General features: G+C 33.8%; 3 protein-coding genes across 3 annotated transcripts; all 3 read left to right on the top strand.

Annotated features, from left to right (window-relative positions):
* The first annotated feature begins 182 nt into the window (after positions 1–182).
* Positions 183–7930, top strand: LOC101245182 (pyrophosphate--fructose 6-phosphate 1-phosphotransferase subunit beta-like). The gene is made up of 16 exons (XM_004243474.5): positions 183–486; positions 1689–1850; positions 1978–2099; positions 2826–2879; positions 3014–3120; positions 3209–3314; positions 3646–3709; positions 3862–3950; positions 4403–4534; positions 4731–4901; positions 5012–5127; positions 5257–5368; positions 5499–5583; positions 6396–6440; positions 6813–6881; positions 7491–7930. Exons 1-16 carry the CDS (start codon positions 333–335, stop codon positions 7565–7567), a joined length of 1665 nt encoding a protein of 554 aa, XP_004243522.1. The 5' UTR covers positions 183–332; the 3' UTR covers positions 7568–7930.
* Positions 7931–8015: 85 nt separating this feature from the next.
* Positions 8016–10078, top strand: LOC101245474 (glycine-rich RNA-binding protein 4, mitochondrial). Its single transcript, XM_004243475.5, has 4 exons — positions 8016–8397; positions 8501–8569; positions 9502–9608; positions 9679–10078. The coding sequence occupies exons 1-4, from the start codon at positions 8262–8264 to the stop codon at positions 9790–9792; spliced, it is 426 nt and encodes a 141-aa protein (XP_004243523.1). The 5' UTR covers positions 8016–8261; the 3' UTR covers positions 9793–10078.
* A 1650-nt stretch (positions 10079–11728) lies between these two features.
* On the top strand, positions 11729–15494 carry LOC101245776 (plant UBX domain-containing protein 4). The gene is made up of 4 exons (XM_004243476.5): positions 11729–12275; positions 13210–13483; positions 14755–14850; positions 14943–15494. Exons 1-4 carry the CDS (start codon positions 11836–11838, stop codon positions 15321–15323), a joined length of 1191 nt encoding a protein of 396 aa, XP_004243524.1. The 5' UTR covers positions 11729–11835; the 3' UTR covers positions 15324–15494.
* Positions 15495–18462: the final 2968 nt, after the last annotated feature.

Here is an 18462-nt window from a genome sequence, read left to right as displayed (position 1 = left end):
ATGCGGTCTTTACAAAATATATACTCTAACCAAATAGTAGTACAATTGTTATCTCATAAATTTCAAAGTAAGTGATTATTATTTGCTAAAAATTAAGTGTTTTTTCGAAGGGAACTGCTGGCGCAAGCCCGAGCCCGTGAATAGCTCTATAGAGCACCACTTACCCTGCTTTAGAATAGTTCAACATTGGCAGCATTCAAAATCATAACTAACTCTCCACTTTCTACGATTTCACTTGAAAAAAAATAAAATTAAACTTCACATTTTTCTCACCTCTCACATCTTCTCCTTCTCGTCACACACACATTTCCAATTAGTTAAGCACGAAAAACATGGCAGCGGCAGCCGTCGGCCCCGGACGATCGACCTCGTCGTACAGCGAAGTCCAACACAACCGTCTCATTGTATCGCTTCCTCTGCCTTCGGTCCTCAAAAAGCCCTTTTCAGTCATTGATGGCCCTCCTAGTTCCGCCGCTGGAAATCCAGGTTAATCTCACTTTTTCTAGAGGAAAATACTTTACTGATTCCAACGTGCGATTTCTCGGTTTTCAATTGTGTAGTTGCTTTCTATTTTTGAATTTTTAGTTCATCCATTGTGTTTCGTATTTTAAAAAATGTGTATCGTTGTTCAAACCTCAGCAGAGACAAAAAGCACGAGGTGATTTTTTTCATCTGTTATAAGCCTCGGTGGATAGAGCTATCTCGTATCTATTGTTGTGTATGCACGCAAGTTAATCAAAAAACAAAAGAAAGAAGTGTACCATTAAATGTGCAAGGGAATGGAAATAATCTGACATTCACTTGATGTGCAGCATGAGCATTATTACTAACTTCTTACTCTGGTTTCTAGTTGATTTTTAGATAGTTTTATGGATTTCGATTAATTGGCAAGCTTCATAATTTGATAATAGGCCTGCATCTATGATATAAGTTGATTAGATGTTTGATGATCAGAAACTTTTTTTGAAAAAAAAAAAAACACAGTAGGATGTAACACTGAGATTTCATTCATTCTATTTAATATGACACTCTTATCTCATAACTCGGTACAAAAGAATTGACATGCTTGTGTCAGCTTGTATAGGAATGGTAGGTAAAGACCACTAGATACCAACAGTATTTCATATAATATGATACATAGAAGCATTTATTTATGTGGTAGTACAAGAAACTAGTAAATGAGTAGATTTATAAGGACTCTATCTTCTTATGTACTTGGTACCAAAGTTAGGCCTATCTAATCTTGGACTAAATAAAAATTATTCAAAATTTTATATAAAAAAGACACAAACTTGGGCTTTTAGTTAGTGCATCGTTATTATTAGTCGTGTGGTTTTCCCAGAGATGGCGCGAGTTCTGTGCCAAATTAGGTGGTGTGGGGAAGATTAGAACTAATTTTGTCTTGAATCTAGCACCAACACAAGGTACTATTCCTCATAAAATAATTTTTTACTGAAGAGCTTTAATGTGGTATAGCCAGTTTAAAAATTTGAAGCAAATGATGACAAACAAACGAGGCTAATCTAATTTTCTGCTCGAAATGGAGGTAAGTTTTCCACATAAAGGCATCACACATGTTCAATTTCCGATCTCATTAGCCCAAGAGATAGAATAACGCTAAATATTCTGTTACAAAAAAGCCTTTTTTCATGCTTAGCTTCATATTCATTTTAACATCATTATTGTAGGTGAAATTGCAAAGCTTTTTCCAAATCTGTTTGGGCAGCCTTCCGTGTCGTTACTTCCAGGTCACACATCTGGAGCTGCATTGGATCATACTCTAAAAGTCGGGGTTGTGTTGTCCGGAGGACAGGCTCCTGGTGGGCACAATGTCATCTCTGGAATTTTTGGTGAGTGCTTTTCCAATAGTTCCTACTTAATGGTATTTACTTTTTTGTAGTTCTGTGCATATGTGTAGTTATTACATATTAGTACATAAGCGTGTATCTCAGCAATTAGTTGACTATTTTTCTCTAGACTATTTGCAGGAGAAAACGAAAAATAGCACACTCTATGGATTCAAGGGAGGTCCAGCAGGGATAATGAACTGTAAATATGTAGAGTTGACAGCGGATTTTGTTTATCCTTACAGAAATCAAGTAAGAAATTTACTTTCCATCATCCACTTAATATACATGGTCTTTGTTTGCACTTGTTCCAAACAGTTCTTCTATAGCAAATTATGCTTGTGGACTTTTATGGAAAAAATATTTTTCTATTCGAGTTATCCGTAACAATATGATGGCAGCGTATTTAGTTTCTGATGTGGGAGCTTTGCAACTATTTTTTTTTTTTGTAATTGAAATTTTCATTAATAGCCAAGTAAGGACATCACATTGCTTAGCATAGCATGTCACAGCTAACTAATCTCCAGGAGAATACACACTCTTATCATCCTAGACATCAATGCTACCTTTCTAGATGTATCATTATAAACTTCAAATTGACTTCCAATTTGTACGATGAGTTTCTGTAGTAAATTTGTAATGCACAGTGAAGACACATACTATTTCTCTGGCAATGCTTTCAAGCTCCCTTTTTTGTTCCTTCAAAAATACGGTAGTTCCTTTCTCCCCATATGGCATGTATATTTTCAGCATACGTCAATTTGAGAAGCTTTGTCTGTTGTGTTTTACTTCTTCTGCGACTGGTTATCCAAGAGACTGCTGCCGTGAATTGATCAGAATTGTTTGAATTTTGCAACTTGATTAGCCTAAACCTCTACCTTCGGTTTAGTGGATATTTTATCCTTATTGTTTTCTCTTTTTGATTTACCGCCTAATTTTACTTCTGTAGAACATGTTTAATTGATAATATCTTGACAGGGTGGCTTTGATATGATCTGTAGTGGTAGAGACAAGATAGAAAGTGATGAACAGGTTCCGATAGTTCTTCACTTCATCACCTATCAACTTCTTTTTATTTCTTCTTTTTATTCTACACAAACTATGCTTCATTGTAACTAAGTCTGCATAATGTTTTTGTTTTCTTCTTCTTCTTCTTCTTTTTTCAGTTTAATCAAGCTGCTGAAACAGCTAAGAAACTTAACTTAGATGGGATTGTTGTGATTGGTGGAGATGATTCAAATACAAATGCTTGTCTTCTAGCTGAGAACTTTAGGTAAGTATTATTATTATATTGGACTGGCTCATGGTAGTCGTCATTGGCGTTCTTCTCATAGAACTTTGTTTGTTTGGTGCGAGTGAAGGGGTAAAGGTCTGAAAACACGGGTTATTGGATGCCCAAAGACAATTGATGGTGATTTGAAATGCAAAGAAGTTCCTACTAGTTTCGGATTTGATACTGCTTGCAAGGTAATTGTTTTCCCTTTTGCCTTATTTCCGAAATCTTAGTTCCATTTTACTTCACATTATTTTTATAAATTATATCTACGTAGCACTTCTCTCTTGACCTTTAATTTTTTACTTCTAGTACGAGAAACACTTCGAAATGGTGTTACTTCAGAATATTTTTATGCTATGTCTGTCTTATTTTCAAACTGTTATGGAAGTATTTTACCCAAACCTTGTTGCTTTCTTAGTTTTCTTAGTAATGACAATCACACAAATTTGATAACTTCGGTAGGTTATTCCTGTCTGTGGAATGTATAGATATAGATTATCCAAATTCACAATTCCGGTGCAGATATATGCAGAAATGATTGGAAATGTCATGATAGATGCTCGTTCAACAGGAAAATACTATCACTGTAAGTACATAAATTGTGGACAACTTGGGATACTACTTTATACATGATTAACTTTGAGAACTAGGACTTGTTTCTTCTAAATAAATTTTTAATTTTAACTCTCAATAGTATTATTTATGTTCTTCTTAGCAAGTAATTTATGGTTTCTCTAGTTGTAAGGCTTATGGGTCGTGCTGCATCACACATCACATTGGAGTGTGCTCTTCAAACCCATCCTAATATTACCATCATTGGCGAAGAGGTAATTGTCTTCCAAATCATTGAACATATTTTTCATGCATGTATGCAGACATATTACACTTAAATGTGCCTAAAACTTGAAGAGAGAATTCAGTATTCTCCTTAAGTTCATTACAAATGCACGGTTTGAATAAATTTGTAATGAAGAAACTCTTTGCAGTAATGGTTATTTTTGGAAGTTCAATTTTATTTAAAGTTTCTCTAAGTTTCTATTGTATACTATGTCTAAGGAAAAACCTTAACTTTACCACTTAAATTATTAGGTAGGGACTTCAGTGCATGCCATCGAGAATTCGATATGATTAATTGCATTAAAATTCCATTTCCATGACTTTCTTTTTCTGAACACTATTATGTAAAGAGGATCATGCCAAGTATGTTATTAGAATAAACTTTATAGAAACTGTTTCATGATTTTTCCCTGACATTGACAAAGGTACTGTTTTGCCACAGGTTGCAGCCCAGAAGCAAACACTTAAAAGTGTTACAGATTACATCGTAGGAGTAATTTGTAAACGGGCAAAACTTGGTTATAATTATGGGGTTATACTAATACCCGAAGGCCTGATTGACTTCATTCCAGAGGTTCAAACTTTGAACTGTAGAAATCATATTTCCACTCTATTTCTTGTAATATAACTTTTGGTCATGGTTACCTCCATTTCACTCAGTTCTCCTTTCAGCTTGTTCTGTCTTTTGCATCTGATTTAGTTGATTCGTTTATCATCATGAACAGAAATAATCAATAAAGTGTTGTTAAGATTATCTCTCTTATTTTCAGGTGCAACAGTTGATTGCAGAGCTCAATGAAATCCTGGCTCATGATGTTATTGATGCAGCTGGCAGTTGGAAAAAGAAACTCCAAAGCCAGTCTCGCGATCTCTTTGAACTCCTACCACAAGCAATTCAGGAGCAGTTACTTCTTGAAAGAGATCCACATGGAAATGTCCAGGTACTCTCCTTCAGTTCGATGGAAGTCAGGCAAATAGGACAATTGCTCATTTAGTCAAGCCATACTATGTTCTTTTTCTTATAGTACATTTTCTTTTGCAATTTCTACAGGTTGCCAAAATAGAAACTGAGAAAATGCTTATTCAAATGGTGGAAGCTGAACTTGAAAGCAAGAGGAAGGAAGGTTCATATACCAAACAATTTAAAGGGCAGTCTCATTTTTTTGGGTAATTGATACCACTTACATTTGACCTGTGCTCTTTGCTTTAATAACCTATAATTAGTACTAGTACTTAGAACTGCTTTCCTAAATTTATCCTTATAATAGTTCTTACTTGACTCTGTTTGCTTTGTAGTTACGAGGGTAGATGTGGTTTGCCTTCAAATTTTGACTCCAACTATTGCTATGCATTGGGTTATGGGGCTGGAGCACTTCTTCAGTCTGGCAAAACAGGCTTGATTTCCTCTGTCGGTGTTTCCATGCCTCCTTTTATCTTCCCCTCTTTCTCCTTTCCTTTTTTACCTAACTATCTTTTATGTTGTACATCTGGAACTTAGACTAATTGCAATTTATACTGACACACTTGTTCATATATAGGTGGGAAATTTGAAAGCTCCAGTTGAAGACTGGACGGTCGGTGGAACAGCACTAACATCTTTGATGGATGTCGAAAGGAGACATGGTATTAACCTCCTTTCTCTCTTGTTCATTGAATATGGTGTTATGGTGTATTCTCCCTATTGATAAGCAAAAGTCTTAGAACTGCAAAGTGCCTAATTTTCTGTTCAGACTCTTGCTCTTTTGTTTGAATTATTTTAGCTGAATCCCTTAATGCTAAAAGAAACTATTCGGATTTTTCTATTCTGAAGCATCTACTTAGTCATTTATAGAATATATTCAGGCAATAGTCAACTAAGGACAAGTGCCTTTCTTAGTCTTCCAGTGTATATGAAAACCATTTTCCAAAACAAAGCAAAAGAAAAACTGAATTGACAAGGAACAGCCAAATGTTTGCACAAGTAATTATAATAACGGAAAAGTACCTTGCTTACATCATATGAATGATTCACACTTCAGAGATTCTGTGTTTGAGCCTTAGGAGGGATTGACATGCCTCGTTTATATGATGATCCATAACAAATTTATATACACAAGCACTTAGAGTGTTAAGAGATATATTTAATTAGTGTAGTATTTAGCTCGATGACATTATGAGCCTCTCAGTACGAGTAGATCTAGGATGTAGAATCAGCAATTCAAGTTCTCAAAGCTAGTTTGAGTAGCTTCCACTATAGCCACTGGTCATTTGAAGCTGAGGGTTCGATTCTCTTAACAAGTACCAATGATCCAGGGATTTTCAGATATATATACAAGTTCAGAGCGAAAAGTAGTGGTCCTACATAGACCACTAGGTCCGCCCTCGCCTTCCAGACCTGTCATGTTTTGGCTAAGATTCCATGCTATAAATGTGATGAAGTGATCAAACTTTTGCAGGTAAGTTCAAGCCTGTGATTAAGAAGGCAATGGTGGAACTAGAAGGTAAAAGCTCCATAGCACTATGAATACAGGCTATGGTTATTTACTACTCCCTCTATTCCATATTAACTGAATTTTTAAGGCAATGTACACATTAAAAAAAACATTCAAGGACATAATTTAAACCATAATTTCCACTATTACCCTTTGTAAAATCATAAATACAACTTTATAAGTAGTGTAATTTATCTCCTAGAAAATGTAAAACTTGAATAAATGAAAGGGCAAATATTAAGAAGATTTCAAACATCCATCTTGAACAATGAAGAAAGCCTAAAAATTCATTCAATATGGAATTGAGGGAGTATTTTTTAGTATAATCCGTTCTGCTGTAACTTTTGGGTAGTTAAAGCCTCACAATTGTTCAACTCACAGGTGCTCCTTTCAAAAAATTTGCTTCCTTGCGAGAAGAGTGGGCTCTAAAGAATCGATACTTCAGCCCTGGTATATCTTTATTATTGTTTGTAGAAACGTGTTAAGTTCTTCTTATTCAATACTTAAATTTTAACCTTTAAAAGCATGCACTAGCCACAACGTTGAGATTTTTTTCCCACATACAGAGCTAATTAGGCTATTGATATCCTTGTTAATTTGAAATTGTGGTTGTGTGGTATCATTTTTCATCTGGAACAAATCTTTATTGGGTATGGTTGCCAATATACCCTCCTCACTGATACACCTGCCTCCCAAGTAACATATTTGCTGTAATGAACCGTCATTGAGTACATCAAGTGATAAAACATAATGATGTTAGCAAATCATACATCTGATTATCCTGTTGACACACCTTTTTTCTTCTACAACTAAGGAACACTCCATCTAAAAGAATATCTCTGTCCATGCAAGGTAGGAGTAAGGTTTGCGTACACTCTCAAACATCACTTGAGCTATTACACTGGCTATGTTGTAGTTGCAACCAAAGAACATTGTTTCCAGCAACGCTCCCCTGTTTACACATTTTTTATTTAGGATGATTTGTAAGTTCTGCATAGGTGTTCGATGGCTTGTGTTCATTGTGTGCTTATTTTTTCTTGTTTATGTACTTGCGAGCAGGTCCACTTCAATTTGTTGGCCCAACATCAAATGAAACCAATCACACTTTAATGCTGGAGTTGGGAGCCAAAGCTTAATTGATTCCCAAATCTGAACTCGAACTTCTGTTCCTTTGACATTTTCATCAAAGCACATTCATCCTATATAGCAAATGGACTCAGCAGATGGCAAAAACTTGCTTACAGTCACAACATGCTGGTTATTTCTCGGAGAGTTGATCTTATTCTTGGACGGAAAAAAAAGTTTTTCACATTATTCAACATTATCTTTTGAGAAAATTGTTTTAGTCCTGCTGTAGATTTATGGTCTTTATATTAGCAGATAGCACATTTCTGAAGCTAAAAGAGATGTTCTTTACTACTAAGCATTAGAATTTTTTGTAGCCAAAGTGTACACTTTTCATGCATTTGTTTAACTACTTCCATTTTCTTTCAAAATAAGTGTTGTTTCACAAAATTTAGAATACATTGATTTTTCTCTTCCAGTTTATCCTTCTTTAAATAAATGAAATCTTATAACTAAAAAACTACTATTAAAGATCAACTTCTTTGTAAAGATTTTTTATTAAGAGTAAATTAGTAAAATACTTCTTACTTTTTAGGAGTGAATAATTTTTAGTTTATTGCTAGTTTTTCATTATTCAAAAAAATAACACTATCAATGAGGTTAAACAGTCTTTTTCTATAGTTATTTATGGAACATTTGATAGGCTCAAATATTGGATGTTAAAATAAAAACATTGTAGAAGAAGCAAGTTTAAAGAAAGAAAAAATGAAGGGAATTTTGATAGAGTTGTCGAGAAGAGTTGTAAGACTCCCAAATAATATTGTGAATGGACGACTGTATTGCTCTCCTCCTTCATCTTCATCTTCTTCTCTACCTCCCAATAACAAACTCTTCGTAGCTGGTACTGTGATTTCAATTTCGCTTAATTTTTTCATTTCATCTGTATATATATATATATATATATATATATATATATATATATCAGTTTATTAGAGTATTTGCAGGTTTGTCATGGTCTGTGGATGAAAAATCGCTTAGTGATGCATTCTCCTCTTTCGGGCAAGTAACAGAAGGTAATACAAATTGCTAATGATTTACATTACAGTCTGTTTCTTCAGGAACAAAGGTGTATTTATGTTGCACTCTATGTGTTTGATAAAATGCCTCAATGGAGTTACTTCTTTGCGGAAAGTGGAATATCTCTACTATTGAGGGCATGAAGGAGCTAGGTACGACCAATGTGTAGAAAGCGGTGGACTCCGTGAATCGTCAGTCAGCTTATATTAAGCTGATGGTATTAATTTCAATGAAGCTTAAATCATAGTATATAATAGAAGATGAAAGCTAGCCGTGAATTTGAACAGAGTATATACCTGTAAGGTTCAGGGCAAGAAAATCTTCTGCAAGCAATAGATGACTCTGAGACGGTATTAAAATTTGTAGAGCGTAGTTTAATAATGATTCACGAGGCTGCCTTTGACGAGAAATATTGTTTGTCTTTTACTAACTGTACTTTCTTGAATTGCCTTTCCCTGTTGCCTCAAGAACACGGTTTCTAGAGGATTTTCAACTGGAAAGGACTCACTCCATGGGGTGATTAGATACTTCTCGATCACCTTTCTCTGTCTTTAATCGTATCTTAGTAGAGACAAAATTGACCACATCAAGCAATGGTGTGCAATCTTGAGAAATATCTTTCAAACATAGTCACCCCTGGTTCTGCTTCACTCGAAGTATAAACTGGAAGAATCAGCTTCAAGACGAAGGATGAAAGAGGTCCTTTGTAGAATTTTTAATGGTTAAGTATCACATTGTTTAAATGAGCTGTCACTAAAGTATCTTCAACATTTAATCAGTAACATTGTCTTGCACGATATTACTGATTGTCAAGATTTTCATTTTCTTGTTTCTTTTTGTATGAACATGTATGTACGTACATTCCCAGTTCCCACTATTTCTGAGCTGAACTTAAATTGCCTGAATATCTGTTTTTTTACATGTCTAGTAAGGATAATGTATGATAAAGAAACCGGCCGATCAAGGGGGTTTGGGTTTGTTTACTTCTTAAAAGACGAAGAGGCCAGCAGTGCAAAAGACTCCATGGATGGGAAGGTGAGCTAACAACTATTTCAGCCTTGTCACAATGGCATAGAATTTTCAAAATGACATTAGTTTCTTTCAGGCTTTTCTAGGTCGTCCATTGAGGGTAAGCTTTGCCCTTGAAAAGGTTCGTGGGGCACCTGTTGTTGTTCCTCGACTTACAAGCACAGGAAATGCTTATAGAAAAACTCGTTAGAGTTTTGTTTGCGGTAGTGACCCTGGCATTGAGGAGTGGTTTTCTCCAGCATTCTTTTTTTCGGTTTGGTGAATATACAATATGTTAATGGATCAATTACCTCCATGGATGCTTAATAAAAGGCGTTTGTTCTTTGCAAAAGCTACCAGGAAATGAAGCTAGTGCTGGGGTGCTCTTGTGGGAATTCACATTATGTTAGACTTGGAGTTTGTACTTGCTATACTACCAAAAAACAATTAGAAATCTTATGCTGCAACCAGGAAATTGATGCAGCGCTCTTTGTGTACCCTTCGTTTGTTGGTTATAGTTATGCAGGTATTAGTCACGTAAGGTTTAGTAATTCAGGTTTTACTTGCATTAGTTAAGTGGAATTATAAATTGATAATTAAACACCGTCCCTGAGATGCTGAATTTATATATTCATTAATATAGTAAGGTTGGTTGTTGTCAAGAAAAGAAAAGAAACACATATAGCATAGTTAACTTGCCACACTTAGGCTTTGTGATGCTTAATCATCGAATATAGTCATAAACAACTATAAAAACTTGGCTTCATAAAAATCAAAAGAAATTTCCATTGATGTTGTTGAGTCTACTAAAATCACTTCTCTCGTACTCATATTATAAAAAATAATTTTAATCAATTATAAAGCCGAGATTTTTACCTAGTTAAAATAAAATAAAAAACATTTATTAATTAAAATTTTAGTTGATCTCATGTTTCTAAAGGTTATGAAGTTAACATGAATTGCAGTGTAGTGATGAAACTATTTAACTAGAGGCCTCCAATGGGTGCACGGACAAAAATAAAAAAAATATTATATTAAAAATTATATTATACTTTTACGTAAAGTAAATTATTTTTTAAAGAATAATAAGGTCACTCAATATTTTGTATAAAGATTTTTTAATAATAGTATATTTACTTCACTACTTACATGTACTATAAGATTGCAATTTGCAACTCAAACACATCAAATTCAGATAATTGAAATTACGACAACATCTTTGAGGCATAACCTAATTAGACCTCATTTTATTATTAAAAAAGGAATATTTCTTTTAATTTTAAAAAATTTCACAACCTTATTTTTCAAACACAAGGTAAATATATTTGTGTACAATAAGGGTCTGTTTGAAAAGTCACTTGACAATTGAAATTAGTGTAATTACATTGTCTAGTAATTATACTCACATGTTTGGTTGTCACAATGTAATTGCAGTTGCATATGTCCTATTTGGATCCACAATGTGATACACATATTCTGTTTGGACAAACAATTGTAATCATAAAATTACATTAAATTTTAAAAATAAAAATTAATTATGAAAAATTTATTCTACACAAACAAGAAACTTTATGAATGATATATACATATACATAAATATTATTTTTTTTCAAAAAAAGAAAATGTAAGTCCATAATCTTACATAACAATAAATACTATTTCAATTTAAAAATAAAAATAATAATAAAATTATGCTAATGAGAAAATAAACATGACATAAAAAAATAGATAATACAGAATACTTGCATAGAATAACGTAAAGTAAAATTGAGAATAATAAGAAAATGAAAAATAAACTTTTAAAATAATAAAAATAACTTTAAAAAATAGAAAAAAAATAAATTAAAACAAAATAATATAGAAAAAAAGTGAAATTAAAAATTAATTGCCGTAATTATTCCATGTAAATTATCAAACAATTTACACTATTTGTCTTTGAATTATAAAGTATAATTACTCTAATTAATTACAATCAATTATTTTTTAATTAAATAATTATCTGTTCAATCAAATAAGATAGATTGTAATTAATAATTACGCCAAATCTAGTTAGTAGATTGTTGTTCCAAACAGGACTAGACTCGATGTTGGACTGTATAGAAAATAATAAGCTTTCTAATAAATAAAGGAGGAAAAAAGAAATGCTGAAAATCTTGGGCGGAAGAAACGAATATATACCAAAACTCTACAGTCTTACAGCCAAAAAAAAAAAGAAAAAGAGAGGAAGACGAACAAGTATCAGAATTCAGCAAAAATGGAAAATCAGGCAAATCTCGCCGCCGACGCACAAAGAGAAGAACTTGTCAACACATTCTGTGAGATTACTTCTGCTTCTAAACCTGAAGCCCTTTTCTTCCTTGAAAGCCATAACTTCGATTTGGATGCTGCTGTTTCCACCTTCTTCGAGAACAACACCTTTAACTCCGCCTCTGCTGCTGCCGTTGATGACGGCGATCAAGCTCCAATCCATGCTTCCGCCGCCACTCATGTTGCTGCTGCGCAAGGCCGTTCTCCGTCGCGCTCGCGATCTCCTTCTCCACCTCGACCTAGAAACCCTCCAACTTCTAGCCGCGGCGCTGCTGGGAGGAGAACTGGTGGAATTCACTCTTTTTCTGATCTGAATCGTCGTCCTGTTACTGGGTCTGGGAGTGACTCCGATGAGCCTCAAGAGTATTATACTGGCGGAGAGAAAAGGTATAACTAGTGATAATAATGGTACTTTACTGTTGGCTTTGCATTGCTTCATTTATAAGTGTATTTAGTATTTAATTAAAGTATCGGCATTGATGTTCTATCATTGTTTTGTTGTCGAATTAGTATTGGCGGAAGTGTTTTTGAGTATACTAGTGGAGAAATTTGAGGGCTCTGATTAGACGAATATGTGAAAATAGTGATTTCAGTATGCTTATCATTCTTGTTTATTCTTAATTTAATTCTTGTACCTGATCAATTTGATCCTTTCACCAAGTACACACCATCTTCCTCACTATGTCACACCCTCGGGTGTGTTAATATGTGTATTTTGATATCACAATGTTGCATGATCTAGTTGCTTATCAATGTGACATGTTTGTGTGTTGCAATTTTGGCTGTCTAAGCCAATGGAGCCTTGACCTAGTATTTATGGAGGAGTTGCTTACAGTTGACACACTATCAGGTTCAAATTTTGTTGATGTATGGGGTCGAGTCGAACTTATGGATTCAATGTGTTTTCCCTAGTAGTTTGTCCTGAATGTTACCTGTTTTCACCATTTCGTGGTGTAAATATAGGAAATATTCCTATTGCTATCAATCTCACGATTCGAGTTTGGTCAGGTTTAAGGCTTTAATGATATGTTCATGTATTCAAGTATTTCTAAAATTGTTGGAATATGGAAAAAGTGCTCATCATCGAAAAGAAAACTAAACATCTGGTGCTTTATAAGAATTTGTTTCTGTTTCACCTAGATTGCATCATCCAATTCCTTATTCTGTTTATGTAAGATGGAGGAAACAAACATTGTAAATACATAATTCTTATTCTTGAGGTCTTCTGTTACATGGAGATGTACTTGAATATTTCGGACTTGTGTTGTAGAGACACAGTGTGCATTTTGGTTGTAATTTGCTTATCAAAACTTTTTTGTAGCGGAATGCTTGTTCAAGATCCATCTAAGGCAAATGATGTGAACTCAATATTCGATCAAGCTAGACAACATGCAACTGTTGAAGGACCTCCAGCATCATCTGGCTCTAGAAGCTTTATTGGAACTGCTAGAAGACTTACGGGTGAGACTGTGTCTGCTGCTCCTCAGCCACCTGAGAGTGTTACTCATACCATCACTTTCTGGACCAATGGGTTCACTATTGATGATGGACCCTTGCGGAGGTTTGATGATCCAGAAAATGCCCCTTTCTTAGAGGTAATGTCAGTCATGAGTTTTACCCTTCGATTGTTTACTTTATTTGCTCATCTTTCTGGTTCTACATTCACTACACATGTTCTCTTCAGCTGAGTCAACTAAACTTCCTTTTGTTAGAAAAGGTGTTCACAAAAATGTGTGACATTCTACTCTTTTTGTTGAAACTGTTGTGAAGAGTGTTATCAAAGGTGAAAACGCAAAAAAGCTCAAAGGTGCATTGGGGCTTTTAGCACTAATGAAGAAAGTCGCAAATGGAGGAAAAAATAAAAATATGTATGTGTTAAAGGATTAAAGAAGCATGTTATAGGTTGGAAAAATAGTGGGTTTTAGGTTATGTTGTTTCTCCTATTCTTCGTCGGCTATAAAGCTACTTCCTGTAGCTATGGGTGACAACTGAATGGATGGTGTCTTTCTACTAAGGCAATAACTCCCTCCCTCGAATACTTTGTTTGCTTTTGAATGCTTCAGAGTCAGACCTCTAGTTACATAACTGTTATGATCCTAATCGGGTTGCCCAATATTCAACCTCGGTTTAAAGTTAGCGACTATCTCTAAAAGGTACTAACTTAACTCTTCTCTGAAAGGTAAATTTTGAATCAAAGTAACAAGCTAGTACATGCTTAGAACATACCACCCAAGTATTCTGATGTGTATCGAAGGTAATCTCGTCCAAGGTAGTGAATTTGAAGCTAGTTTGTGCCTATAATATTGAATTTTCTTGGATATCCATTATCTTTCACTGGAAGGAACTGAGAATCTAAATCTGAAGTCTTCTTAGGCGCTCCTTAGAAACATATGGAAAACCATATGTTGTGTTCAAGGTCAAATCCTGAAACGGTTTTGCATCTTGCATGTTTATGGTCGTTTATGTTGTTGACAATTTCCCCCCATCTTTGCATTGGCAACAATTAAGGACATAATATGAAATAAAGATTATTCTTTCCTTTTTGGTGACTGGTTGTTGAACACTTGAACTTAATAAGTTGAATTAAAACTCTTTAGTCTTACTCCCTTTTCTTTTGCGTAGTGCACTAAAACCTGATACTCCATTGTAACTATTTTTCACGTGACTGTTTCCCTGAAGTAATTTCATGCTGTCGGAATTGGAATCATATTAACTCCTATTTATTCATTATCTATACCACGCCAGATGTTCTATGGATACAATTATTAGGCAGAACCACCAATGACTTTTGCTGGTTTATGCTTTTCCTATGTTGTGTTTTTCTTTCTCCACACTTGCTCTTAATATTTTTGTATGTGTAATGCAGAGTATCCGGAAGTCTGAGTGCCCAAAAGAACTTGAGCCAGAAGACAGGAGGACGTCTGTCCGAGTTAATCTGACAAGGAGAGAGGAGGACTGCCCTGTACGTCCTTATTTTTCTCTATTACCAAAGGCTCTCAATTATGCTTCTAAAACCTTTGCCCTTCATGGTAACACTCTTTTCTTTTTTTGCAGGTACCAGAGAAGCGCCGTGCATTATTTCAGGGTGTGGGAAGAACTTTAGGTAGCACTAGCAATGCTGAACAAGTAGACTCAACTGCTACTATCTCATCATTCACCGCAGCTCCATCCCCATCAGTGGGCCTAGTTGTTGATCAGTCACAGCCCTCAACCTCAATTCAACTAAGGTTGGCAGATGGTACACGAATGGTTTCTCGGTTTAACTACCAACACACAATCAGGGATATTCGAGGGTTTATTGATGCATCAAGGCCTGGTGGGTCAAGGAATTATCAACTGCAGACAGTGGGCTTTCCTCCCAAACAACTCTCTGATCTGGACCAGACGGTAGAGCAAGCTGGCCTAGCCAATTCAGTTGTGATTCAGAAACTTTAGAGGGTTACGACTTCTGTGTTATATCTGCTGCAGTTACACCTAGAACCATGCTGATTTCAATGCTATCTTTAAACTACACATACATTCCTAATCACATAGATAATGTTTCTCTTGGAGCCTACTGATGGAATTATTTTTTGAAGTTGAGCAACATTCAGAAAGTTCCTTCTATTTTCCATTGTCGTCTAAAATTTGCTTTTGTATATTTCATGTCATTTCCATACTTATCGATACGTGTTACTTGTGTTGAGAGTCTGGAACAACCTCTCTATCTTCACGAGGTAGGAATAAGATGCATACACGTCACCCTTTCAAAACCCCACTTGTGGATTATACCGAGTATGTTTGCGTTGTTCTGATTCCCAACTTTACCTTAGTTCCACCTTCCAACAGAAGGCACATTGAGGACCCAAACTTGCTCTGTTTAACATAAGTATGAATTAAACGGCATTATAAGGCAGCTCTAGTGGTCTAGAAGACTTCTAATTTTAGTAGTAACCAAGAGGGTGGGTATAAGAATAGTATTAAATAAAGTGTATTAGTAATATTGATATCAATTATGCTGAGATTTCGTTTATAATTTCTTGTGTATTATATATTTTTTTATAAACACCGACTGTCATAATTTTTTCTGTGGTGAATAAATTCAATGAAATTGTGAATTATGTTTTGGTGTATGATTTGGTAAGTAGTTGTGTGACCACCAAAAAATCAACCAGATAGACCACCAAAAAATGATCGAAAAAATTAAATACAACAAAGGAAATGGCAAAAGTGAAAAGTCACCTGTAGTAAATACGATAGAATTTGACATAACAAGGAGAACTTACCCCCAAAATATCATATGAGAATTAGCATAAGGTATTTTTGTTATTTCTTTTGATTTTACATAAAAACTTATGCAGTTGAATCTCTATGATTTTCGACAAGCATCGTTTATTTTTTAATGTTAGAATGACTATATTTCAAAGTGGATTAATATTTATTGTCTTATTCATATTACTGAAGTAGAAATTGTTATATGATTATTATTTATAATTGAGGGTTGAGTGTTTATTGAGTAGAAACTTACCTTATGATAGATATTTATAGAAGTAATGATACATAAATGCATATATATGTGGTAATTAATTCTTGATAAATTGTTACCAACAAAGTGTGTCATTTAATCAAAGGAAAATGTAAAAGTATCCTCTTGGACTATATCGACACACCTTAATTAAATTAAAAGTCCTATTATCTCTTAGCCTTTTTTTTTTGGTAATTTTGTATACTTTTTTGGTTTATGTGGTATTCAAATATCTCTCATATGCCTCAATTGCGTGGAGTCACGGAGTGTGCCACGTAATTCAAGTAATAGGACATTAATTTTACTGAAATATCTCTATGAGATTTCAGTCATAATCTAAAAGGATATTTGTGCATTTTCCTTCTTATCAATAATAATGATTTATTTTTCCAACGTATAATGCTTCATGTTGGTAAATATAAACCGACATTACAAATAGATTTTTAATGCCTATTGTTCTCATCTTACCAGTTAAAGTTCTCCTGTAACTAGTATATGTATTTCCTACTCTTACAAGTACAATACACTAATCAAATTATATTCTTCAACCTCAAAATATTTTTTCGACACCTAAAGAAACCATACAATTCTGGCTATCAATCAATACAACTGTTTGTTGAAGCCTTGGACTTTTCTGCGGTGTCCTATTCATCATCAAAAATAATATAACAGTCAAATACATTTCTCGTGTCTCAAGTGGAACTTAATTCCCTCATTGTTTGGTTAAGTGAGTAAATCTATATATAGGTATTAGATATGAAAGTATTTACGGAAAAGAGCCTAAAATACTCTTAAAGTATTGGAAATGGTATAAAATTATCTTCCATTCATCTATTGCCTTCAAAATACCTTTCTCACCCACCTATTGGGTTCAAAATACCCTTGTCATCCACCATTTAATTCAAAATTGACCATTTATTTAACGATTTTATATTTAAATATTTTTTTAAATACGTGGCGTTCAACTATTTTATAATTTAACTTATTAGTATAATTTATAAATCAATCCACTACCCACCCATTACTAATTAAACCCCTCTAAATTAATAAACCCGTCACATTATGAATGCAATAACAGATTAGCTACTGCCAATTTGAGTGTTTTTAAAAATTTGAGGCGAAAATATCTACAGAAGTAAATTATCATGCATTCAAGTGTCTAAATAAAAATTATCGATAAACTTAAAAGTCTGACTATGTTCATCTTAAATATTCCTACATTTCAATTATGTGATGTTAATTCATAGGTAACTATTTTTTAAAATAATGTATTAAAGATTTTTAAACAAATCATAAATATTTAAAAAAAGTGCATGAATTAATTCGGGATGTATTACTTCTTTACCTTTAATCATAAATTTCTAATTCAATTTTGAAAAAAAATGTCCTCCTAAATAAAAGGCTCAACCTAAATTTAATTGGGGCTTCGATTCGGACTCGAATAATTTTGGATGTCGTTTTCAGGAATCTATAATTATCGTGTTTTAGTAATATTTATGACGATTTCGATACTATAATTTGATTATTAATTGGGTGAGGTTTAGTTAGTAATGAGTGGATAGTGGGTTGATTAATAAATTATATTATAACCAATAGTTGAATGCCAAGTATTTTAAAACATATTTAAAGAGTTTAATTTTAAAACAATTAAAAAAGTGGTCAATTTTGAACCCAAAAATGGATGATAAGGGTATTTTGGAGCCAATATGTGGATGAAAAGTGCATTTTGGAGCCAATATGTGGATGAAGGGTAATTTTATACCATTTTCAATACTTCAAATGTATTTTAAACCCCTTTTTTTGGTGATTTTATACATGTATTAATTATTTAAAATTGTATCTTACAAAATATAATATATAGATTTCCTCATATAACTTATACAAGTTTTAGTTCATGCAAAATTTTAAATTGTCAACTAAACAATATATGAATTTTATATAGGGAAAATGTATAAGTAGCCTCCTGAACTATGCCCGAAATTTCAGAGACACACTTATATTATACCAACGTCTTATTACCCCTAAACTTATTTTATAAATAATTTTCTACCTCTTTTCGGCTTAAGTGGC

The sequence above is a fragment of the Solanum lycopersicum genome, chromosome 7, assembly GCF_036512215.1.
Source record: "Solanum lycopersicum chromosome 7, SLM_r2.1".
In the NCBI taxonomy this organism is placed as follows: Eukaryota; Viridiplantae; Streptophyta; class Magnoliopsida; order Solanales; family Solanaceae; genus Solanum; species Solanum lycopersicum.
Note: the sequence above shows the minus strand (reverse complement) of the source record. Positions and strands in the feature narration are given on the sequence as shown.